Source organism: Cheilinus undulatus, linkage group 19 (genome assembly GCF_018320785.1).
Source record: "Cheilinus undulatus linkage group 19, ASM1832078v1, whole genome shotgun sequence".
NCBI lineage: Eukaryota > Metazoa > Chordata > Actinopteri > Labriformes > Labridae > Cheilinus > Cheilinus undulatus.
The window spans coordinates 24539321-24563477 of NC_054883.1; the positions used below are offsets into that span (position 1 = coordinate 24539321).

Sequence of the window (24157 nt, forward strand, 5' to 3'; positions counted from 1 at the left end):
ATCAAAAGTAAAGCGTGAACAAAACAGTTAAACTAATTACAGTCACACTGACGAAAAAGGGAGTTAAGATATAGAGTGCCTATAGAAAGTATTCAACCCCTTGGATGTTTTAGCCTTTTATTGATTTTATAACTCAATAATGGTTAATATAATTTGTATTTTTTTGACAAAAAACTTCTTTAATGTCACAGCAAAACAGATTTCATATGACTTATTGAATTTGCATAAATATTCATTCCTTCTAGTCAGTATTTAGTAGAGTCACCTTTGGCTGCAATCACAGCACTGAGTCTGTGTGGATTGGTCTCAATCAGGCTCAAACCTGACACTGAAATTTCACTCCATTTTTCTTTGCTAAACTGCTCAAGCTCTGTCAGGTTGCACAGGGATCAGGCGTGAACTGCCCTTTTCAAGTCCAACCAAAAATCATCTATTGTATTGAGGTCTGGGCTTCAACTCGGCCACTCCAGAACATTCCCCTTGTTGTCTCTAAACCATTTCTGTGTAGCTTTTTCTGTATGCTTTGGCTCATTGTCTTAAGTCTTGGAAATGTTTTTGTATCTATCTCCCCACTTATACTTTTCAATAACATCTTCTCTGAGTTGCTTGGAGTGTTCTTTTGTCTTCATGGTGTAATGGTAGCCAGGTATGCTGACTAGCCAGTGCCTGGATCTTCCAGACACAGGTGTCTTTATGCTACAATCACTGAGTCGATCCCCATTTCATTATTTGTAAGACAACTAACACAAATTGGCTGGACCTCTGTTGAATTAGGTCAGTCACTTTAAAGGTGGTGAATATTTATGAAGCCACTAGATATTTTTGTTTCTTTCTTTCTTTGTGGAAATCTGTTTCCAAATTGAAATTAAAGACAATTAAAAAACAGAAAAATTATATTTATGGTGATTTAATTGATTTATAAAATTAATAAAAGGGTAAACTATACAAGGGGGTGAACACTTTTAAAGTGCAGGCTTCTTTCAGTCTATCTCCAACACTTTACTTATCTTGGTTGAGTTTCAGGAAGGCACTCCTTTCAAAGATGACCCTGGCCTTGTTGTGACTTGCCTTTTTAAGGTCTGTTATACTAAACACCTGCTTAACAAAGGCTTGTGACGCAGGCATTGCTAGTAAATCTAAAGCCAGAGGTTTCAAAGTCACATATGCCGAGTTTTGCTGTTCCAACCAAAAGTCAATGCCTCGCTCAAAATGACAGCTTCCTGGACACAACAGCTCCTCTTTGTATTTCTTCAGGTCCTGTTGAGCAACACAAATGTTGGGTTGTTTTGACAGTTTAGAGGATGCTGACTTGGTGGACAGAAACCTAAACAGCCGCTTCTTTGAAGGGGGAACGTCTTCCCTCACAGACTCGTCCCCATCTTCACACTCGTCCTCCTTCTTTAGTGAAGCTGGTGTGACAGCACTGAGGATAAATTTTTCTGCTTCAGCCAAAAGCTCCTGGATTCCATCATCTGTGTTTTCAATAAGAGCATCGCCAGCAACTGTGGGGTCAAGAAGGCAAGCGGTGGCTGCAAGTGGAGAGAACTTAGCTGCACTGGGATGCAGGAAGCAGCTGAAGCGCTCCTGCAGGTCTGCTTTCATTCTGTCTGCCAGTCTGCAAAGGTCACTGTGAGGTGACTGCAGAGAGAACTGGGAGAGGTGAGCCATCAGGTCGAGTAAGGCTGGCACTGCCATAGACAGAGACATCGTATCACTGTGAAGGGTTTTTGTGTGCTCTGCAAAGGGCAGCAGGAGTTCTTGGATGGCCGTCATCTTGATCCATTCACTTGGTAGAAAACAATCCCAACCCATCTCATCTGCAACTTGAGCCACAGAATCTTTGACCTGCAGGAGCCGGGAGATCATCTGAAATGTGCCGGACCATCTCGTCTTACTGTCGTTAATAAGAGTCAGTCCACACAGCTGACGTAGTTTCACCATTGCACTGGGAGACTTTCTAAACTGTTGGACAACTGCATTCACCTTCTGCAGAAGTCGGGAAGCAGAATCATCTTTGTGTATCATGTTGACAACCAGCTGCAACATGTGAAGACAGCAGGGTATCCGCTCGATGCCTCCATACCTGAGGACAACACAGAGAGGAAGATTTCATTATCGATATCTGGGCTCCTGCTCTACCAAGTTAGCTAAAGCTACCTCTACTCTTGAAAGCTGAGATACAGTTTTCTACAAAAACAATCCCTTAATCCAGGGATTCACAAGCTTTTTCAGTTTGAGACCTAAATGAGACCTTTGTGGTCTCCCGAAGAACCAAACTTCTGGAAACACACCATGTATCCCCATAACATCTACATGTTAAAAATTATATATATAAAATCCTTATGAATTTTATGATTTTTAAATATTTTTAGAGGGAACACGAAAAAGACTTGACACAAGTTATACTTTGGCAGCAATTACAGTTTCAGGTGTTTTTGAATATGACTCAAAAAGCTTTGCACGCCTGGAATGAAGGATTTTCTGCCATTTTTTTCATTGCAGATCTTCTCAATCTCAGTCAGGTTGGATGGGGCCTGTCAGTGCATAGCTATTTTCAGGTCTCTCAAGAGATGTTTGATAGGGTTCAAGTCACAGCTCTGTGAATGTCCCAGAGTGGCTTAACCAGAGTTGTCACTATAAGTCACTCCTGTGTTATCTTGGCTGTGTGTTTAGGGACATTGTCATGTTGGAAGGTGACCCTTCAGGCCTGGTCTGAGCACTGTGGATTAGGTTTTCATTAAGGATATCTTTGTACTTTGCTCCATTGAGCTTTCCCTCAACCCTGCCAGTCTCCCAGCCATGCTGCTGAAAAAAACCTCCACAGCATGATACTGCCACCACCATTTTTCACTGTTGGGATGGTACTGGGCAGGTGATGAGTGGTGCCTGATTTCCTCCAGACATAACAATTAGAATTGAGGCCAAACAAACTCCAAGTGAGCTTCAGGTTATGCACTGTGGAGTCTTCCATCTAGGCACTCTGCCACTAAGTCTAGATCAGAGGAGGGCTGCAGTAATGGTTGTCCATCTGAAACTTTGTCCCATCTCCACACAGCATCTCTAGCATTCAGTCAGAATGAACATCAGGTTCTTGGTCACCTCTCTCACTAAGGCCCTTCTCCTCTGATTGATCAGTTTGACTGGGCAGCCAGCTCTTGGAAGAGTCCTGGCTATGCCAAACTTCTTCCATTTGAGAATTGTGAACTCCACGGTGCTCTTGGGAACCTTCAGTGCAGTGAAAGAGCTCTGGGCTCTGCAGGAAATTCCTTTGACCTCAAGGCTTGGTGTTTGCTTTGATATCATTGTCAGCTGTGAGGCCTTCTATAGAAAGGTATGTGCCTTTCCAAATCATGTCCAATCAGTTTAATTTACCACAGGTGGACTCTAACCAAGGTGTAGAAACATCTCAGCAAAGATCCAGAGAAATGAGAGGAGCCCACACTAAATTTCCAGTGTTTTTGCAAAGGGTCTGAATACTCATGTTGGTGTAATATTTCAGTTTTTTTCTTTTAATAAATTTGCAGAAAATGTGAATTCTGTTTTCACTTTGTCATAATGGGGTACTGGGTGTAGATTAATGAGGCTGCAACACTGAAAAAATGAAGGGGTCTGAATACTTTCTGTATGAACTGTTTAACTAGGGTACTGAAACTTGCATGGCTTGTCTCATTTCTGTTTCTATTTACTCTTTGTCACTTACTGCAAAACAACTGCACACCTGTCTAAACTATACAAAAACACTGGCAGTGTGCAGGGTTTGTTTGCAAGTTTGATGGACTTATACCCCTGTCTAATGACTTTATTTTAAGCTTCAGTACTTTGCAATTCAATTGATCGTCAAATTAACAGACAGTACTGTTGTAAATTACGAGGCATCCCAAGGTTAAAGTACTGAAACATTTTTGACCACATGTATTGATAATGTTGTTCTTACCTCGCCTCGTCCTCATCCTCCCAGTCTCCATCGCTACTTTCATCGTCTTCTGACTCATCCGAGGAGCTGTGCCCCTCCTCCTCCGGTGTTTTAAATGCAGCAGCCATGTTGCTCCCATTATCTGTGATGACCGTGATGATTTTGTTTTCTGGTATCCCCCACATTTCAGTGCAGTTGTCAACACAAGCTTTGACGGACCTGTTAGTGTAGGGATGAGAGATCTGTTTGACGCTGAGTAGAATGTGCTCAGGTTGGTTCTTTACAGTGCAAAAGAAGCATGCACTTACAGCCAGGAAGGAGAAATTTACTCTCTTTGTGGTCCAAATGTCTAGTCCGATTGTTATCCTCCGAGCTGTGGCCAGTCTCTCTTTGAATTTCTTTCTTTCGTCCCTATAGATGCCCTCGACCAGGTTAATGATTCTGGTTTTGCTTGGTAAGGTCAACTTCCTGTCAACTACTTCCATCAGTTTAATGAAATCCCTATCCTCCACTGTCCGCACTGGCAGACCGCTGCGGCCTATCCACAGAGCTAGAGCTCTCTCTTTAGTTTGTTGCTCATTTTCACCAAGATGGTACTGTAATCGCGAAGTCAGCATGCTGGGAATTCTTGACTGTTCTTTCACTGTTTCACTGCATAGTTTCTGTGGTCGGTATACAGTCTCAGGAATCTGAAAGACAAAATGTTCAACATTATTATTTATTTCAATATTTTACAATCAGAAAAATAATCATTAGGTATGTCTTTAATGAAAATCTAACCTACAACAACTATAGATGCATTATTTTGCTATATGTAGTGTTTTGTTGAAGTTGCAAACAAACAAGACACACTCATGAGCCAGTAACAGTTCTGGGCCCCAAATTTATTCCACAAAAACCAAAAGCTACCAGGGTCTAAATGAATCCCCCTGGTTCTCATAGTCAGTTGTGTATCTTTTTTGCTGGCTAACAGCCTGCTGTCGTTTGTTGTAGTTTTAGTCTCAGACTAGTCTCTTTGGACTTTGGTCTTCAATTCACCCAACAGGTTTCAATATCAGAGCTTTGGTCAGGCCAGTCAATAACATTCACTTTGGTCTTCTGAAGCTAGTTCTTCAACAGTACAGGAACCACAGATGTTTTGGTCACTGTTGTGTTGAAGACAAAGCAACAACCCAGATCCAGTTTTGCTGCAAGAGTAGGGATGGGGATCGTTAATTTTTATAGAAACTGATACTGCTTTCGACACTCCTTATCGATCTGAGTCCTTATCGATACCACTGATGATACTTTTCTCTTTTTTCTCTTTTCGTTTGGGTTAGAGACAATATGAGGAGAAATACTTAGAATAGAAGTGGTAAAAAACTGAGCTGTGTTTTGGTTAAAATGTCATAATACAGTCTGTAACATCTAGGTTACTTCATATCCCTCAAATGCAAATAATTTCCTCATATTCACGGGTGCATTTATTGAGGTTTCTTGTCAAAAAATAAATTTTCATATTTTTTAAGGGACATTTGAACATATAGGATACAGTCGTCTAATTTCCTGAGGTTACCTGAACGCACCTTATTTTCTGTCTTTCAGCTGGCTGAGTTCGCTAATTAACTTCAAGTCTGTTGATTTCAGCACGGATTTCTTCACTGGGTTAACATTTTTAACAAACAGGACTTGTTGCAAAGGTTGGGAGCACTTTTCAACATTTCTCTGAGCACATGAAGAAGAAAAATATCTTAGAGCAGTTGAAGAGATTGTTATGAGAACATCTCAAGGGCTCCTGTTCGTGTCTCGGGAACTTGTAGAACGAATATTTAGGGCTCCCGTCTTCATTTCTCATAAAGTGGTGGTTTCGGCAGGTCCGTGCACTGAAACACTTCACCATAACAGCAATTTAAATTTCGACCTATTTCAGACCCGTCTAGATAACTCGACAAGGGAACTGTTGGGGTAGGTCACGCCCCCCGGATGCCCGTATGTACGTGTCAAAGTTGTCAGTTGCTGTAATCACTCTTTACTTCATTACAACAGCAAACTTATCGCTTGATGTTTCGGTTTAAAAAGGGACCGTGTTACCTGATGTCTCTTTGCTGAATGGATCTGAGCTTGTAGCAAAAAGTGGTAGTTGTTTAACAACCGAGAAAAGCCTCGGTAACGCTGTTTTATTCATTTTTCCAATAAAACACATTTAAACATTAAGGTGTATTTTGATTGCATCCGGCAAAAGTCACCAGTCAACACGGTCACTCGTTAAATCAAAACACCAGACACACTGTAAAATCTGATGTAGGTGTTTGACAGTGTCGTGTCGTGGATTCATCACAGATCACAGATCATTTTGACATACCTGGGCAGACACTTCGGGATGCTTCAGCCTCAGGTGTCTTTTTAAATTGGTGGTGTTTTTCCCCCCCATCTTGTGGCCACAAGGAACCCCGTACTCATCTGGAACGATGCACCGGGTCTTCTCTTCAGTTTTAATGTAGAAGAAATGTGACCACACGTCACGTCTTCTCTTCCTTCCCGCACTAGACTCTTCTTCGAGTAAAGCACTCATATTAAAGAAGTAGCTTTAAATGTATGTTTGTGAAAAAGGAGTGAAAGCTCGCTTCTTTTGGCTAGCAACCACTGGTACCAATACTACCAACGCGTACTTTCTTCTTCTACGCTGAGGTTTTCGACAGACGGCTGCTGTTTAAGCTGCATTACTGCAACCCTCTGGTTTCATAATTTACTTCATTAACCCCTATCCTCACTTACTGAACCTCAGATGTGATCCATCACATCAATGGTTATCTTTTGAATGCTGTTTAAGAATTAAATAAATTAAGACAAGAATAGATTTAAATAAGTGAATAAAAAAACAGCCACTGGATGTTCAAAAAACTTCCCTCTCTGTGACTCATGCCTTTTAATTCTGGCCTTTGCTGGAAGTTTTTATTGCTTATGTCTTCATGTCAGTGTTAATTTATTATCAAAGATACATTTTCCATATATAATTTCTGAATTGACTAATTAAATTAAACGGTAAAAGGAAATTACAAGCAACTGACCCCATAATAACTAGGGGTGCACAACTTTGGATTTTGGCTGATATCCACCTATATTTACAAAATAATTTCAGTCAATACCAATATTGATAACCTCCTAGGACCTGAGCTTTTGTTAATAATGCATTTTAAAGTTTATCCCACTTACAGTGCTTAACAAATTTATTAGACCACCCTAACCCTAACCAAAGCAAGGTTTATGCCAAAGCTGCCCCAAATTAACAGCATTGGTAATTACCAAATTTGTTTTTATGTTTCTGCAATAGTTAATACACCAATATGTAGAAGCTCTTTAAACAAAATGATATTTTTAATGCTAAAATATAATTATTATTATCCATAAATTTTCAAATTGACCGATTTACAAAAAAACTGAAAAAATAGTAAAGCACATTATTATTTCTTGATTAATATGTCAAATTATAGTTATTTACTTGCATTCCTGAACAGAAAAATGAATTTTAGTGGTTGAATGTTATGCTTGATTAATTTTGGATTTCTCAGAGATGCCCAGTGAGCTGGCTCAAATGAATTCAGTTTGAAATCCCTCATTCCTGTTCAAAATGGTAAAACGTGGAGAGCTCACTGAAAATAGAAGAGTGCGCATTAAAGCACTTCATGATGCTGGATGGTCTTTAAGACACTTATGACAGATGGTCTAAGAAATTTGATAAGCACTGTATTTGGGATTAGTAAAAATTTTAAAGGCAAAGTCTTGTTTTTAAGGAAGAATTCGTTTTACCAAAAATGATGTGTCCACAGATCTCCTGGGGGTCTTGTTTCTGCAGAAAATACAGACCTGGATCGGTTTTTAGAGCATATTAAACTGGGTCTTGGCCAGTTGGTCAGTCATTGAGAGAGGGATGGGGGAGTCATTTTTCTTGTTTTTTTGGTGATGGACCTCAATGACTTGTTAAGGAAAAGCATGAATAATATTTCCACTAAAAGATCAGAATTTATTAGGACATTTTCCTTTCCAAAATCCACACAAAGCCCCTGCAATTTCAAAGAAAATACTTCAAAATTCAGTGAAAATTCTCTAACATATTTTTCAAGTATTCATAACGCTTATTCCAAAATATCTTCAAAATTTCCTTAAATGTTTCAGTGAAACTTTATCATAAAGCCTAAACATTCCAACAAAAAAGTCCCCAATATTCTATGAAAAATTTCAAGCAAATTTCCCAGAATTCCGAATGAACACCCCCCCCCCCCCCAATTTGTCAAATTCTTCAAAATTCCACAAAATTTCATGAAAATGAAAAATTGCTCCAAAGATTCAAACAAATTCTCAGAAATTTTCCTTGAAAATTTTGAACGACATCCCCACCCAAATTTACAAATAAATTTCCAAAATTTCCAGGAGAATATCCACCCAAAACTTCCATGAAACTTTCCAAAAGGTGCAAACATATTCCCAGATTTTTCATTAGATCTTTTAATTTCCAAGCAAGCTCCCCAAACTATTCAAACTCCAAAATCCTAACATTTTCTAGCAAATTCTCCCAACATTTCATACAAATTACTTAAACTTCAGTGGACATTCCAGACAATTATCACAAGGGAGTCAGGGTTTGGGCTAGCCCCCTTATCTCCAGTGAAGGCCAATCCTAATGCTACAGACTACCAAGACATTTAGACAATGCTATGCTTCCAACTGTGTGGAAACAGGTTAAGGAAGACCCTTTTCTATTTCCACATGACTATGCTTAACAAAGGACTATAAAGACATGGTTCGATGAATTTGGTGTGGAAGAACTTCACTGGCCTACACAGAGACCTGGCCTCACATTATCACGATTGACTGATAATGGCATAATAAGGAAATTTTCACTGATTAATTATTAACTGATCATCTTTTTGTTTTGGTGTAAGAGTTGATGGCATATCTTGCAATTTTATGATTTTAAACGGTCTTCAGTTTCAACCAGGAAAACGACAGATTCATTAATATGGAAAGAGTGAGTTAAAGCCAGACTTGATTTAAATCTCAAAAGTGCCCAAACTTTGGTTTGGTTTTCAGGTAACTTATAAAACCAGCCACTTTGAAGAAAGTCATCAGATCATTTCTGAAGAATTTCAGGAAGAAGTTCTTCTTCGCATTCTGTTCTGTTGTTGCAGCTGCAGTTTCCGGTCTTACACCAAAATGTCAACAGCTCAGATGTTACACCACTTCTGCTTTGTAGAGCCATTTTCTCACCAAGTCAAGATTTTAAACCTGAAGTGAAATACTCTTAATTCCTATTTAAAGCCACAAAACTCTCAGTACCAGACAGAGTTTGGAAATCGCAGATGTGCATTGCATATCGAATTAATTTGTACAACGAGCTTTCCTTAAATTTTAAAAAACACCACGGACCTGCATAAAACAGAAGTATCTCTGACTTTTTTGGAAATAAATATCTGTGAGCTAAACTTGTAAGCGTCCTTGCTCATGGGTTGAACATTTCCCTAGAAAGCTTTAAATTTGTCTGCCAAAAAACTTGTGCAAACATTCCTGGTTCAAAGACAGCTAATCAAAATGAGACAACTTTGGTTCACAGTGAAATATTTTGATAATCTCGAAGTATGGCTTTGGACCTTTTTTGTGTTCCATACAGGATGATTTAAAATAATTAATTTCCAGACTCCAGGCTTAAAGAGATTTATTCCTAGGTAGATATAATGTATGACAAGCCGATCCTTCCATTACAGTAAACATGAGATTTATTTAACAGGTACAAAAGAGAAACTGTGACGTTAAAGGCTTTTTTAGATTTATAAAGGAAAACGTTCCCAGAATTCCCTGCCCATTCTCTATAGTCTCATCCAAGCTGAGTTTCCACCAAGCCGTCTGAGATGGACGCTCTGTTTTGTGTTTGGTCTAAAGAACCGCCACTTCCCATGTGACAACTGTAATAATAAAGAAACGCAGTATGTGCCATGTTTATGGGCACAATGTCTGTGTATTGCTCAAGCTTTCACCACCCATCTACCACGTAAGAGTACTGTGGAAACACAAGAGAGATCAGGGTTTACCATACCAAAACCAGACAATTGGTTGGAAATGTACCATCACACACCTTTTTCAAAGATGTGTTTTTCATTTATCCTGGATGACAATTTCTCAGACCCACGGCTCCCAGCCCACCCACACTCTGCCAAGCACATTGGGATCCATGGCCTGGTCTAGCAGACAGTCAACCTGCTGCTCCACGGTCAGACCTGCAGCTGGAAGTCGAGCACGAATGTTGTGCTCCTCAGCTCCCAACGCCACCGACTGCATCCCAGAGAAGGCGTCAGTCTTCTCAAAGCCCAGCTTCAGCTCCTCACTGACAAAAAGAAAATGTTCAATTCAAATTCTGATTTTTGGTTCTAAAAGGCCAGTTAAATGTTTTTGGTCAGAAACCAGTAAAAGCTCATACTCATACTACCAAAGTACTATTAAGTGGTATAACATGTAATCTGGTGGGTACCTGGTTATAGCAGATGGATTTGCTCCCTCTAGTTTTCTCCTGGCAAAGTTGACTTTCTGTAGAGGATACCAGTTGATTTCTTTAGTGTTTACGTCCTCCGTCCATGTTCCTCCTTTCTTCAGCTGTTTGAGCTCAAAGTTCTGCATCAAAGCAACAAGAAAAAAAAAAATCTTACTTTATTAACTATATCAAGAGTCTTGAATCAACTACTCTTATGTCTGTGATACATAAAATTAAACGACTGTGACAAAATTATCTTTCCATCTTCTTCTGCATATCTGTGGGTTGCGGTGGCAGCAGGCCAAGCAAGTCAGCCCAGACATCTCTCTCCCCAGAAACATTTTCCAGCTCCTCCAGGGGGTTCTGAGGCGTTCCAAGGCCAGATAAGATATATAATTCCTTCAGCAAGGCCTGGGTCACCCCAGGTCCCCTCCCAGTCCAGATCTCGTGTGTTCACCACTGGCACCCTCTTCACTAAAGTCGTTATAACAATGGTAGGTGTTTGGTCTCATGGTCTGGCTGCACTGTCTAGTACAGTGATTTCCAACAACTTTTCCTTGGAGCCCCTCGTACTCGTATTTAAAGCAAAGCTGAGCCCCCCCAAACATACACAAAAAAATCTCAACATATCGTCCCCAAAAATCAACATCCATTGAAGTGTTTCACTGATAAAACAATAAGAATCTGGCTCTACACATGTTTTTCTTACCAAAAGACCATTGTATAAACTGTTCATTAAGTGTTTTATCATGATTTTTACTTAATATATACAAATCTTATTATTACAACCTCAGAGCAGAGGAAGCCTCGCACCACCTCTGAGGTCTTTGGCACCCCCCCTAGTGGGTCCCTGACCCCAGGTTGGGAACCACTGGTCTAGTACTGTATGTACTCTCGGAGGATAATAATGTTAAAACTGTTTGAAACTGTCCTTATGTTGCTGGCCTCCAATGTTTTTTAGAATGAGTTATTCTTTAAAATCCTCTAAAGCCTTGGTTCCAAACCTGGGGTCCAGGACCCCTTGGGTGGGGGGGGAAGGCAGAGATTTAAGGGGTGGTGCGATGGCCTGTTTGCTCTGAGGCTATCAATATTAGGTTCACTCAAACTACCTAAAATCCTGATAAAACCCATATGAATGGGTCATACCAAGGTTTTTTGTTAATAACATTTGTGATTTGGGCTGTTGTATCTGCCCGATAAAAACAATACAAATTTATGTGTATTTTTGACATCAATATGTCACTTTTTTCCATGTGGGTCCTGAGGGGGGCACAGCTCTTCTTCTTCTTATTGGAAAGGAGGATGCACAATGGAAAAAAGGTTGGGAACCACTGCTCTAGTGTATGGCCAGCCTGATTTTATTCCCTTTGGTAGAGTGATGTTTACCTTCCAGTCCAGCGATGGCTCCTTCACGAACACGTCCATGGTGTTGAGCAGGAGGTCAGGCTCCGCCCTGTACGCTCGGAGGGAGTGCACCATGACGCTCTGGATCAAACCCAGCTCCTTTAACGGCTGCATCAGATTCACAAACTGCTGAGTCAGCCGGAAAGGCATAAGCTCAGGGACGGGGAGGAACTGGGAGAAGAGACGCAGGGTTAATTATACAAGAGACAAAATATAGGAATATTTTAATACTTAATTTAATTATTCACTTTTTCCCCTTAAATTGTTATTTAATATTTCCTAAAGATGACCCTAGGAGCAGCACATATACAGTAACTTACAGCGTGCCTGCATCCTGTTGCAGCAGCTCTATATGACTTAAGTCTTAAGTTTTGGTGTAAAGTACACCCTAAATCAAAATCTAATGTTTATTATTGTACTGATTTTAATATTCACCTAAATTGAATACATCTGAACATTTAGTCCCAACAGGACCAAACAATCATGGCTTACTTGTGTAGCCGAACCAAATGCATGACCGAAGTCGATGCCGATCATTCCTCCCGTCTCCATATTGATCATGAAGTTGGAGAGGTGGCGATCTCCAATACCCAGAATCCAGTGGCTGACACAGAGCAGTGCATGAGAGCTGATGAAGTGAGAGCGTAGAGAGAGGAAGGCCTCCGGGCTGTTACACAACTTCAGAAAGGCTCTCCTGTTAAATAAAGAGAACAAAGCGTTGGCATTTTCAGTACAAAGTTTAGTTATACATCACATTATCAGAGTCCTTTCATTCAGCTTACTTCAGGAGGTCTGTGGGCCAATGCTGCAACACCCTCAGGAAGTTGCTCACAGCTTCGGGACGTTTAGCTTTCCTGGTAAATAAAAGATGTGTTAAATAATCCTGACTCATCTTCAACAAGTAAGTGTTGCTTAAAATTTAAAACAATAGTTTTGAGATTTAAAGAGCTGTAGATGCTGAATAGTGATCAAGAACTTTGAGGTATAATTTTCAGGAGTGTTTAATAGGAAAAACAGAATCTTACTTGTAAGCCGGAGGATAAAGGGCTGCAGCGTTACGAGACTTCGAATTTGGAGAAAATGATGAGAGCCATTTATTATAGATTTCTGCAGACCTGAAAGAAAAATGCTCAGGATTAGAGGATTCTAGACTGTCCTTCACTACATGTTAATACCAGTCATCTTAATGTACATTTTTTTCCAGTGACAATGGAATAAAAAGGGAAATGGATCACAAATGAGAATATTTTAGTTTAATATACACCGTGTTCCAGATTATCATGCAAACTGGATTTCAGTGTCATAAACATTCATTTTTTGTTTCTCAATTAAACTCATGGATGGTATTGTGTCTCAGGGCTCTTTGGATCACTGAAATCAATCTCAGACACCTGTGATAATTAGTTTGCCAGGTGAGCCCAATTAAAGGAAAACTGCTTAAGAAGGACTTTCCACATTATTAAACAGGCCACAGGTTTCAAACAATGTGGGAAAGAAAAAGGATCTCTGCTGCCAAAAAGCCTCATATAGTGCAATGCCTTGGACAAGGTATGAAAACATTAGATATTTCACAAAAACTCAAGCATGACCATCATACAGTGAAGACATTTTTAGCTGATTCAGAGCACAGATGGGTTCGTGCAGATAAAGGCATAATGAGGAATGAGGAAGGTTTCTGCCAGACAAAATCATCAGATTAAGAGAACAGCTGCTACAATGTCATTACAAAGCAGCAAACAGGTATTTGAAGCTGCTGGTGCCTCTCGAGTCCCACAAACCTCAAGGTGTAGGATCCTCCAGAGGCTTGCAGTCCATTGCAGTACATAAAGGTACTATTCGGCCACCCCTAACCAATGCTCACAAGCAGAAATGGTTGCAGTGGGCCAAGAAAATATATGAAGACCAATTTTCCAACAGTCTTGTTTACTGATGAGTGCTGTGTAACCCAGGATGGTCCAGACTGAGGAGTAGTGGTTGGTTGGTGGATGGCCACCATGTCCCAACAAGGCTGCGACATCAACAAGGAGGTGGTGGAGTCATGTTTTGAGCTGGAATCATGGGGAGGGCGCTGTTAGGCCCTTTTAGGGTTCCTGAAGATGTGAAAATGACCTCTGCAAAGTATATAGAGTTGCAGACTGACCACTTTCTTCCATGTTAGTACACAACTTTTGTCATTTTTGAAAAGAAAACAACTCACTGCTGGTCTTTGTTCTTCTTTTAATGAAGAAATGTTGTCAAGTTCTGATAAACTGGTGCTTTAGCAGCATCCATGCTATTGTCATGTCTTCCGCCATAACGGCACTGGCCTCTTATTGCTGCTTGCTTACGTCATGACTCCGACGTGCCTGAAAGTACTGCCCCTTGTCACTGATTGGTCATGTCACTTTCTAACAGGACCAAAATGGTTCAGACGGGAGCTCTGAAAGATGGATTCACCAGTTAGAAACAAGGAAACGGGCTTATCCATCTGCTTTGCAAGGTTATGTGGGAGCAGCATTTTTAAAACTCCTTGATTTGGAATGAAGGGCTGACAGTAACATAATCAGAGTAAATGAAATACTGTACCCAGCTACTCTCTTCTCCTCCTCTGGAGTCATGGTGTTATACAGAAACTCCTTCAGCGTGCACGTGTTCTCCATCCATTCAATTAAACCGATCCTGGAAACACATCAGAAAATTCAATAATGGGTTACTTACAGGAGTGTAAATGAAAGACTTCCTCTGAGACAGATTTTTACACTAAAACAAGTGCTTTCTCTTGGTACAGACCACCTTCATTCTTCCAGGATTTTTTAAAGAATAATCCGATTTAATAAAATCATAGTACATCAGGAAATGTTGCTTTGCCTTTTTCTCTATAACCTTCTGTCAGTATGCTGATTGTATTTCAGTACCTGGTGTTGATGGGAATGACTTGATATGTGCGCAGTTGCAGGCCTCTGTGGGTGCAGGCGGCATCATGACTCAGCAAAATGTTCATGACAGAAAAGAGCTGCTCGATGCGCTGATCCTGACGGAGATCTTCTCCACCTTTTACCAGGAAGGGGTGGTCCTGCTCATCATCGCCACGGATGATCAGACGTTTGGGGCGGCGGATGGAGGACATCACCTTTACCTGCAGGCAGATATTCACTTTGAGTCCCAGACGTGTTTGATAGAGGAGTGTTATATTCAACAGAGAAAAACATTAAGAGTGTACCCTTTCATCAAAGCCTGTAATCTTTGCGTGGTACTCTGGCAGAGGTTTGGATCTGCCATCATATTGTCCTGCAAAAGAAGATCATAAGGTAAAAACGGCTTTAACAGATGCTCTCAAAAGTTCTGCTGTTTGGAGATGTGTGAGGCGGTACTGACCGGGGATCTCCAGCTCATTGCTGAAAGCGTCAGCTTTAAATCCGCTCAGCCACGGTGAGTACTCCTTCAGGTTCCCGGGTTCCTTCTGAAATCCTCTCATGGATGCAGCCAGCTCCTCCACCTGCTGCAGCATGCTCTTCTCTTTCCTCTTCTCATACAGCTTAGTGCCTTTGGGACCAATCACTTTCTCCACATCTTTGGAAAATCTCTGCAACAAATCCCATAAAAACAGTGGTGAGATGGTTTAGATTCCAACAAGCAGCAGCTGTGTGCCTTAGGTAGATTTACCTTGGTAAGTGAATACTACTTCTTCCAAAACGGGTTATTCATGCTTAACCACCTCCTTTCTGCTAGTAACAGATTGTGGACTAGTTTATACACTGTGTTCCAAATTATTATGCAAATGATATTTTTCTCTGATTTTCGTAAATAGTTGATGCAAATGACAGGCAGTATAATTTTCAAGTCATCAACCATTACAGCATTATTCAAATTTTACTGAACAAACCTCCCAATGATAATTTTTTTCAAAAATAAAAAAAAACTGAAAATGCACATTTTCAAATCATTATGCTAAACAAGAGTTTCAAAACATTTTATAGGCTCTAAAGAACTGAAAACTTTGTGTTCCTCCCGAGGAATTTTGAGTCGATCTGTAGCCAGCCTTCATTTGTGGTGACAAACAGCTTATTGTAAATCAAAGTTGGCTGCTTAATTTCATATTAATTTAACAGTTGACAGCTTATCAACTGCTGCACCTCTGATGGTCTTTGCTAAACAAATATTAAAAGATAAAGTAAACACAAACCTTGATAAACTTCTTGCGAAACATCCCGTGCCCCTCTGTGTTGTGATCCCCAAGTGATGAGTACATCTCATCATACATGTGGCTCATCCGTTTCTTATCAAAGCTCGGTTTCTCCAGTTCATTCTTCACACAATCCCACCAGTCCTGATCCAAAAGAATTAATATAATTATCAATGACAGGTAAGATTTACAGGTGCTAAAGGGGTTAGTTTCAATTATTCAAGGTTGAACTTGTTACCCTAAAAATCATGTCAGGGTTCGTCAGCTGCTGCAGAGCATCAACGAACTTCTTCACAGCTCCGTCTTTATCCAGCATGCTCCTCAGCCTACACAAACATACAGATTTAGAACCAAACTCAGGATACCACTCTCTTAGGGATCTCAGAGAAGCAAAGGGAATTTATGTTTAGTTTTTAATTTCTTCAGGTCACCTGTTGACAAACTGCTGCTGCTTATGTCCCATGGCCGAGTCCTCGAACTGATAACTCTCACTGCTGATCATGAGAGCGTAAACCAGAGCCTGAGGGTAACAGTCTGCGATCTGACCAATACAATTCTGCACAGCCACGGCTTCAGGTTTATCCAACAGAGCCACCATCTGACTGATCCAACCAATCAGCATCCAGCATGGCACTGACGTCATCTACACGATGAAAACACAGAAGAGTGACATAGAAAAGTTAAGTGCACAAAAATCAATGGAACTCCATCCCTGCAATCATGAGCTGTTTGAGTCCACCCACCTCTCTGGTCATGAGGTCCAGAGTCTCAGACGGATATGACTCAATGATCTGCAGCAGACGGGGAAACCTGAGCCGAGCTTCCTCTGAGTTCATCTTCAGAGCTTTCAGCATGCTCTCCACCACATGAACAGGCAGCGACATCACATCTGGAAACTGGCTCTCTGTATAAAAAAGACGCAATTAAGATTTTTTTTTTCTCCAAAGATTGCCAAATAGAGTCTCAGGTGTAGGGTTAGCATTTCTGCATAAGTGTGAATCATTTGCCTTCTTTTGTTTTACTCCTGAAGACACAAAACTTAAATGCAGTGGGTACTTTTTTTTTGTTTGTTTGATCTGTCTATTTACAGAAAACTTAGGATTTATAGGGAAATATACTGGAAACCTAAATTTTTCTTTTCTTTCTCAAATTTACAAAATACTAAGGTCAAAAATTCACAACACGACAAGACTGTCAAAGAATGTCCCAGGGGACAATTGCAGCTGTGTGAACTGTGCCTGTCTCAGCTTGAATCAGGCCAGGTCACCATATTGTCTGCGATTCAGTTTGTCAAATCACCAACAGCTGGTTTCTGAATGCTGCAAGCTAGAAATGTGAAATGGGAAAAAATAAACCAAATGGAATGTTTTTAAATGACAGAAATAATTCTGTAATGAGAGTGTTAAAAAACAAAACCTTTTTTTTTCTTTGGGTGTAATATAACTGAATTGTGTAAAATGGTACAAATTGTCATGAATGTCATGAAATGAATCCTAACTCCCTTTGTTGAATTATAGAGACACTTGTAGTGTGATAAAACAGTTGACTAATTGATAACCCTAATGATTAAAGCTTTGATTCATGTTAACAACAAAATCACTGTTTTGTTGGGGAAATACAGTGAGACAGATATAAAATGTGACCAAAGGTCCTAGCCAAACCCAAGTGGGAAAAATAGATTGAGGTAAATTGAGTCACTGAGACAAAGTGGCATTAAAATACTTAAAACCAACAATTATTTCAGTTTTGATGATGACTGTAGAGCTAACATCTGTCAGATATAAAATGCTAACAATTGTTCCAGAGAGTATTAACATGTTAGGACATACAGAGTCCCTCACCAGTCTCCCTCTGCTCCTCCTCTCTCAGTATTTTGTCACAGAAGTTTGCTAAAGTCATGTATGTCTCTGTGATGCTGCTGCTCTCCACACAGTCCTGAGAGAACGACTGAAGCTCTTCATCCGCCCTCCTGGACGCTTCACACAGCAGCTTCAGGGCTTTAAGCTGGAGCCCAACCTCCACTGTCTGCAGGGTTAACATATTTATAGCAAATGAATTCACTATCATTTATTTAGGCTCTATTTAAAACTACCAGGTCATGTAGGCTGGATTAAACAGCAGTACCTTTGGATTTTCATTTGGCCAAGTTGTTCCAGAAAGCGTCACAATTCTCTCTGCTTTTTTAGCATCAATGGTTTCCAGCACTGAGGGGCTTCTACCCAAAGCATTGGCCAGGATGCTGAAAGACGTACCCTGAAGGATCTTTTGGTACCTGAAAACTTTGGCTGAGGCGCTCTGACAGTCAGCCTGCAGGTCCTCTGCAGGGGAGAAGACAACAGAAATAAAACATTGTACTTTAATTCTCACTAAAGTAAACATTCTCAGGTGGTTAATCTAGTAAGTTATGTCCTATCCTGCACTCACCCAGCAGTGGGATGATCTTTATGATGGAGCTGACCTGCTCCACAGGTCCCTGGCTCTGACTGCGTTTGTGGCTATATCGACTGAAGCTGTGGACCCATCGTAGTAGCCAGCGTCTGTTCGTTTTAGCGTCTCTGTGAAGATCCTTCAGCAGTTTTGTGGCTACAGGAAAGTTATTCTGGAAACAACATCTATGGTCATTAAGAGGTAAATATGACAGTATAGAAGACAGTGCTTCCTCTGGCGTATCTTCACCTGCTTCCAGGCGCTGTCAGCCATCCGTGACTTCATACTGAACTTGCAGTCGTCCACTAACGTGTCAATATCCGTTGCTGCGTCCTCTGAACCATCCACCTCCATGCTGTCAGAGGGAGCATGGCCTCGCAGCTTCTCCCTGATCTTATCCAAGAAGAAACATCTGAAACAAAAAGATCAGTTTATCCCTTTTGATTTCCTGATAATTCAAAGGATATTCAACCTAAACATTAGGTTGCCTACCGAGATGTGATGATATCATCCCACAAGTTCACAGGATCTGCTTTGGCATCAGGATACCGTTCAGTCCAGAGTCTGATGAGCCGCTTCAGGGAACTCACAGAGACTAAAACAAGATTAAAGTGAGCACAGTGGGAAGAGCAGAAAGGTTAATTTAAAGCTTTAAACAAAGACAGTGAAATTATTCAGCATGCAGCCCTAACACAGGCTGTAGAAGATGCAAACACAGTCAAATATGCTGCACACTAAAGCCCACTAAACTCATACAACCTTTTCCAACTTAAACTCCAGTTACTATGCTGTTGAAATGCTTTTACTATGAAACAGTAATATCAGGAAATTGGATGTTTTAGAAGCAGTTTAACACAATTCACAGAAAAAGCACCCTAAAACTCATTGCAAATTGAACACACACACACACACACACACAAGCAAAGAATCATATCACAGACACACTGCTGTCAGCGTGAGTCTGGTTCTACTCGAGGTTTCTGCCCGTTCAAGTGAAGGTTTTCCTTATCCTTGAAGTGCTGAGCTCATGGTGGTTTAATATTGGGTCTTTAAAGTAATACATCAAAAAGTACGGTCTAGACCTGCCCTCTTTGTAAAGTTTCTTGAGGTGACTTGGGTAACGAATTTGTGCTGTACAAAGACTGATTAACTGATATCACCGGCTTGTTTGAGGGAGAGAAGGCAGATCACAGTGCATGAGCCTGTATTCATATGCATGATCCCTTTAAATTTTGAAAGACCTCAACATATATGGCTTCCGGTCAGCTTCTGCATCGACTTAAGATCCTGCTCCTGACCTCCTGAAGTTCAAATTTATTTATGCAACTATTATATTCTTGTGGCAATAAAATGTAAATAAAGAACCCCAGGTTTAAATTTCTGGTTTATTATAATAGGGAACTTCTGATTCTCTAAGTTTTTGGGAATGTCTTTTCTCTTACCCTCTCCTTTAATGAACAAAAGGAAGTCCTGTATTTCAGTCAGAGCCTGCACAGATTGCAGGGTGGCAAGTCGACTCTGAGTCAGCAGAGAATCGACACTGGAGTAATTCTAGACAAAGAAAACAGAAACTGGAGTTAAGAGGTAATGCATTTCTGAAACACATTCATAGAGAATTTAAAACACTTGTGCATTAGCATGCACAGTACTGTGCAGAACTTTACGGCATGTTTCGGCCAAATATTGAAGCTGAAGTAGGGCAGGAAGGAGGATTCACATAACTGTGGTCATGTTCTGGATATCCTTGCATTACATCAGGGCCATAAACTGTTGAAAAAATAAAAAAGTCCACACTTTTAGGGCAGAGTAAGGGTGGACATGGCAAGTAAGCAGGGCTTAGGGAACTTCCCGGGCAGGTAGTAGGGTTGCCACGGACCCCTGGTCTTGCTGTGGATGTCTCAACGTTCTTAGAACCACTGGAAGTGTCCAGGCATATCATCAAGGCTGAAAAGGCCCAGACAAAGGAAAAGCCATCGAACTTGGCCTCTGCTGCCAAGCGACACATGTGTTGACATGTGTCAAGCTGTGGTGAATCTCTACATGCCTAAAACTTGTGCACATTACTGTTTATGCAATCCTCTTTACAGTAAAAAAAATCTTTCCTTCTCCTACAGTGGACATTTATAGATTCATTAGTCTATAGCTAAAAGCTGATGTGAAGTAACATCAGACCTCCATGAAAAGCTGCATGGCATTGTTGGTGTAGTATTTTGCTCGGTCGTAGTCCTCCTGCAGGATATAAAGCAGGCTCAGCTCCTGGCTGTAATGACTCTCCAGCAGCTTTTTGCATTCCTCCACCTTCATGGCTTTGTCGATGAAGCTCAGGAGAGACTGATCCGTCTCACCCACCTGCAGCTGCTTCAGCATGCTGCGAATCATGTGAGGCAGGTACATTTCCTGAAACAGATGCACAAGATTCATGAAGGACTCTTGCCCATTTCTTGCCTACTAAACTCTTAAATGTACAATCCACATCCAGTATGTCAGACTACTCACCTGGTAGAGCGGCTCTGACCACATCTTGTCCAGGTTCGGTGGAGTGTTTTCATCTATATAAATTGTGGAGCAGTACTGAAGAGACTTCCAGTCTGTCAAATGACCGTAGGCCTCCATCGCAGCCACATCCCAGAAATCCCTCTCTGAGGCTGTGGGCTCACCGTCACTCCACTCCTCAGTGTTCAGAGCCTAAGAGTACAAAGAAAGAACCCGTTTTACACAACCAAAACTGTAGCTAAATCAATTTCTTCACATCCAGGATTCAACCATAAGCTTCTTCTGTCCATGGAACATCAGTACCTCGTTGTAAAGCTTCACAGCTTCTGCAAAGTCAGAATTGGCTTCAGCTTGTAGAGCAGCACAAGTGATCGCTTTGGTCCCAACTTTTCCTCCAAAGATTCCACGCACAACATCATAATCCTCCAGAGATCTGTAAAGCCTGTAAGACAGAGAGCATGCTCAGTAAGTGACCACATTAAATCAAATTAACAACAATCTGTTTCTAATCAGTTAGCATTGTTTTTTCTTTTTCAGACAGACTTATATTCCTACATTTATCACTGTTTTGTCTCAATGAAACACACCAGATAAAGACCAATACATTCAGAAAGCGTTAAGTTAAAAATGCATTGACAGGCTCTGATTAAGCTCAGTTGGTAGAGCAGGCAAATGAGGACTCTTCAAGACTTTCCTCTGCTGGAGAAACACATAACAGAGGGCATGCACTGCAGACCACCACATCGCCTCATGTCACAGAGACTGGGACTCTCCTCCCTGAGGCTGACTGCTGGTGCCTCAGGTCACCACAAGGGTTGACAAGTTGAGACTGAAACGTCTGGCAGCAAAGCAAACATATGACGGATCAGCGAGGGATCTATGAGCTGAAAATCGGCCAGCCAGTACAGGGAGAGCCCCTCCCAGGGGAGAGGAGGGGCCAATGGAGGAGAAGTGCATGCATCCAGCAGGAAGGACACCGATCCTATCTTGTCAACATTGAGGGGACCATGTATCGTTGCAACAGAGTTGATCTAAGACCAGCAGAGGTAGCCACCCCCCGCCTGCACTCTGGAGTCTTCAATGTCATTGCCATCAAGGTCATGACTCCAATCCCCTCAGACTGTGAACACACCTTGCTGTTCTGATGTTATTATGATGCAGGTATCAGCCCAAGGTGTCCTGGTTGTTTATTATGGTTCTATATCAGGTTCTAATGCTCTAACAGCTAATCAACAGGTTGTATTCTGCTTTTGAAAGGTATCTTGCTAAAGAAAGGGAGATGTTACAGGGTGTCTTGTAATAGAGAAGTCAACAGCTCCACTCTGTGGATGCTGACTGCCATGTTAGGCTCACGTACCTGCCTATGTGTTGACATGCCTCAGCTGAATGTATGCACTGATTCTGAATACACCGGTCCTGAGACACAGGCCATCTCATGTCCTTCATTTATATACCTAACCCTGTACCACTGTCTTTCCTCACTCTCTCTCCCCGCATTTCCTCTCTCTTCAGCTGTCTGAACCAATGAAGGCAAAAAGCCCCAAAGATATTCTTAAGGAAATAAAGAAGCATTGGCATACTTTGCGAGGTGGATCCATTTCTTAGTGTCTGGGGGGATTTCTTTGCGTCCTCGTGCACGTTTAGTCGGAGGTTCATCGTGGCCTGCAGCGTGCAACAAACCCTCCTCCAGGAGCACGATCCCCGATGGCTGCTGGAGACTCACCAGGCAGGTGGAGCTGATCGCCGCTGGATCAAGGTGCTGGAGATCTTTGTGCTGGAAGCACATGTCCTGAAAATACAAGTACGTCTTTATTTCTTTGAATGGATAAGAATGTTTGCATCATTCTTTAACAGTCTGCTTGCTGTTTATCAGCACTTCAGCCTTTTTTTGATGTAATATTAAGTACATTACGTTTCACAGGAGATCGTGCTAACATGTATACAAAGGAGAGCTGACAACCCTGAAATTAGTCTTATTAATGCAGGTTAATAATGACAATAAAGCTAATAAAGGCGTTTGATAAATGCAGCTCATGCAAAAGGAAAGAAAACATTTCTCATTAAAAAAGAAAGGCAAAAATCTGAACAGGGGTTGACAGAGAGCCATTCATTGAAAATAACACACAATTAACAAGTTTTGATAATTTTGTCATAATTTGAACGCACTCTTGATGCATTACCTAAAACATTCATTTATCAGATAGTATGACAATACCACAGAAGTGAAAATAACTGGACATTATCTGGTAGTCATACCTGTACACATGCAATGAATGGAGGGAAGCAGACGGTGCTCTTGCTCAGAAACGTGTTCATGCGGGTCTGTAGCTCCTCTTTAATCCTCATGCTCTCTCCCCTTGGTTTGTGAGTCTCCATTTCTTGAAGGATTCCAGCGAACAGAGAGCTGAACAGCTGTTTGGCTAAAATCGGATCTCTCTGCAAGACGTCAAAAGACAAAAAAAAAAAACAAAAAAAACCAAACACATTTACACAGAAGGAAGCTTCTTTGTTTCACAGACTGATGCTTCCATGGTCATGAATCAGTCTTACTTGTGCCAGAGCTTGCAGGGGCGCGATGAGGCTGCTGTAGGAGATCTGGATATCAGGAAAATCTCCCACTCTGTAGTTACGATACAGAGTCACCTGAGCTTCTTTTTTCAGCCTTCGATCAGCCTTCTCCTCCTGCAGAAAAAATAAAAAATAAAACAGTACAACCACTGACATTCATTAGCACAGGTGATGCCTTTAAAGGTTAGTATGGTGGTATTTGTTACCCTTTTCTGTCGTTGTTGCTGGATTTCTTTTTGAGCAAAGTTCAAGCTGACTTTCTCTTGATCTTTGAGAAATCTGCGCCTCAACCTCAGGATGTTGATGCGCTGCTCGTTTGCTGCTGTAGACATAAAGACACAAAACATACCATCATCACTGATTGGAACACTAAGAGTTCTGGTGTTACTGGACTATTTTAGCTCCTGCACCTTGAGAATGGAGTGAGCTGCATGTTTAAACAGACCATCCAGACTAGACCCACCTTTGGTGCGACTGTCCACCTCATCTGTTGATGCGGTCAGACGTCTCAGACCAAATCCTTCCCCTACTGCTCTCCTGGTTGCAGCTCTCCTCTCTGTTTTCTTTTCAAACACCATCAGTGAAGATAAAGACTCAGAGCCAAGTGTGTACTCTGCCAGAGTGTCCACGCTGCTGCCGGTCAGCCAGTTATACGTCGTACTTCGACCTTAGGGGAAGAATGAGACAGAAT

At 41.2% G+C, this 24157-nt stretch overlaps 2 protein-coding genes across 2 annotated transcripts in view; both read right to left on the reverse strand.

The window, feature by feature from the left end:
• Positions 1 to 556: 556 nt before the first annotated feature.
• Positions 557 to 6552, reverse strand: LOC121527366. Its single transcript, XM_041814301.1, has 3 exons — positions 6255 to 6552; positions 3935 to 4602; positions 557 to 2083 (listed from the first exon to the last, which is right to left on the reverse strand). Exons 1-3 carry the CDS (start codon positions 6462 to 6464, stop codon positions 1000 to 1002), a joined length of 1962 nt encoding a protein of 653 aa, XP_041670235.1. The 5' UTR covers positions 6465 to 6552; the 3' UTR covers positions 557 to 999.
• A 3035-nt stretch (positions 6553 to 9587) lies between these two features.
• The window catches only part of prkdc (protein kinase, DNA-activated, catalytic subunit), a 49765-nt gene continuing 35195 nt past the window's right edge, over positions 9588 to 24157 (reverse strand). The window contains exons 59-86 of the mRNA XM_041814031.1: positions 23930 to 24133; positions 23673 to 23788; positions 23449 to 23580; positions 23155 to 23334; positions 22479 to 22687; positions 21202 to 21340; positions 20902 to 21090; positions 20578 to 20802; positions 19848 to 19956; positions 18898 to 19000; positions 18655 to 18817; positions 18403 to 18577; positions 18103 to 18296; positions 17820 to 18003; positions 16722 to 16882; positions 16410 to 16621; positions 16217 to 16304; positions 15979 to 16122; positions 15171 to 15378; positions 15016 to 15083; positions 14711 to 14931; positions 14382 to 14474; positions 12842 to 12931; positions 12599 to 12670; positions 12309 to 12510; positions 11799 to 11987; positions 10413 to 10552; positions 9588 to 10268 (exon numbers count right to left, since the gene is read on the reverse strand). Of these exons, the coding sequence (XP_041669965.1) occupies positions 10064 to 10268; positions 10413 to 10552; positions 11799 to 11987; positions 12309 to 12510; positions 12599 to 12670; positions 12842 to 12931; positions 14382 to 14474; positions 14711 to 14931; positions 15016 to 15083; positions 15171 to 15378; positions 15979 to 16122; positions 16217 to 16304; positions 16410 to 16621; positions 16722 to 16882; positions 17820 to 18003; positions 18103 to 18296; positions 18403 to 18577; positions 18655 to 18817; positions 18898 to 19000; positions 19848 to 19956; positions 20578 to 20802; positions 20902 to 21090; positions 21202 to 21340; positions 22479 to 22687; positions 23155 to 23334; positions 23449 to 23580; positions 23673 to 23788; positions 23930 to 24133 (4415 nt within the window). The 3' untranslated portion in view covers positions 9588 to 10063. The remainder of the gene's footprint in view (positions 10269 to 10412; positions 10553 to 11798; positions 11988 to 12308; positions 12511 to 12598; positions 12671 to 12841; positions 12932 to 14381; positions 14475 to 14710; positions 14932 to 15015; positions 15084 to 15170; positions 15379 to 15978; positions 16123 to 16216; positions 16305 to 16409; positions 16622 to 16721; positions 16883 to 17819; positions 18004 to 18102; positions 18297 to 18402; positions 18578 to 18654; positions 18818 to 18897; positions 19001 to 19847; positions 19957 to 20577; positions 20803 to 20901; positions 21091 to 21201; positions 21341 to 22478; positions 22688 to 23154; positions 23335 to 23448; positions 23581 to 23672; positions 23789 to 23929; positions 24134 to 24157) is intronic.

What these genes read in the sequence shown, in the direction of transcription:
- LOC121527366 (XM_041814301.1), bottom strand. Translation starts at nt 6,464, where the DNA reads ATGAGTGCTTTACTCGAAGAAGAGTCTAGTGCGGGAAGGAAGAGAAGA. An exon ending in ATCCCGAAGTGTCTGCCCAG is followed by an intron (nt 4,603 to 6,254) that starts GTATGTCAAAAT and finishes TTTGTCTTTCAG; the next exon opens with ATTCCTGAGACTGTATACCG. An exon ending in GAGGATGAGGACGAGGCGAG is followed by an intron (nt 2,084 to 3,934) that starts GTAAGAACAACA and finishes TGTTGTCCTCAG; the next exon opens with GTATGGAGGCATCGAGCGGA.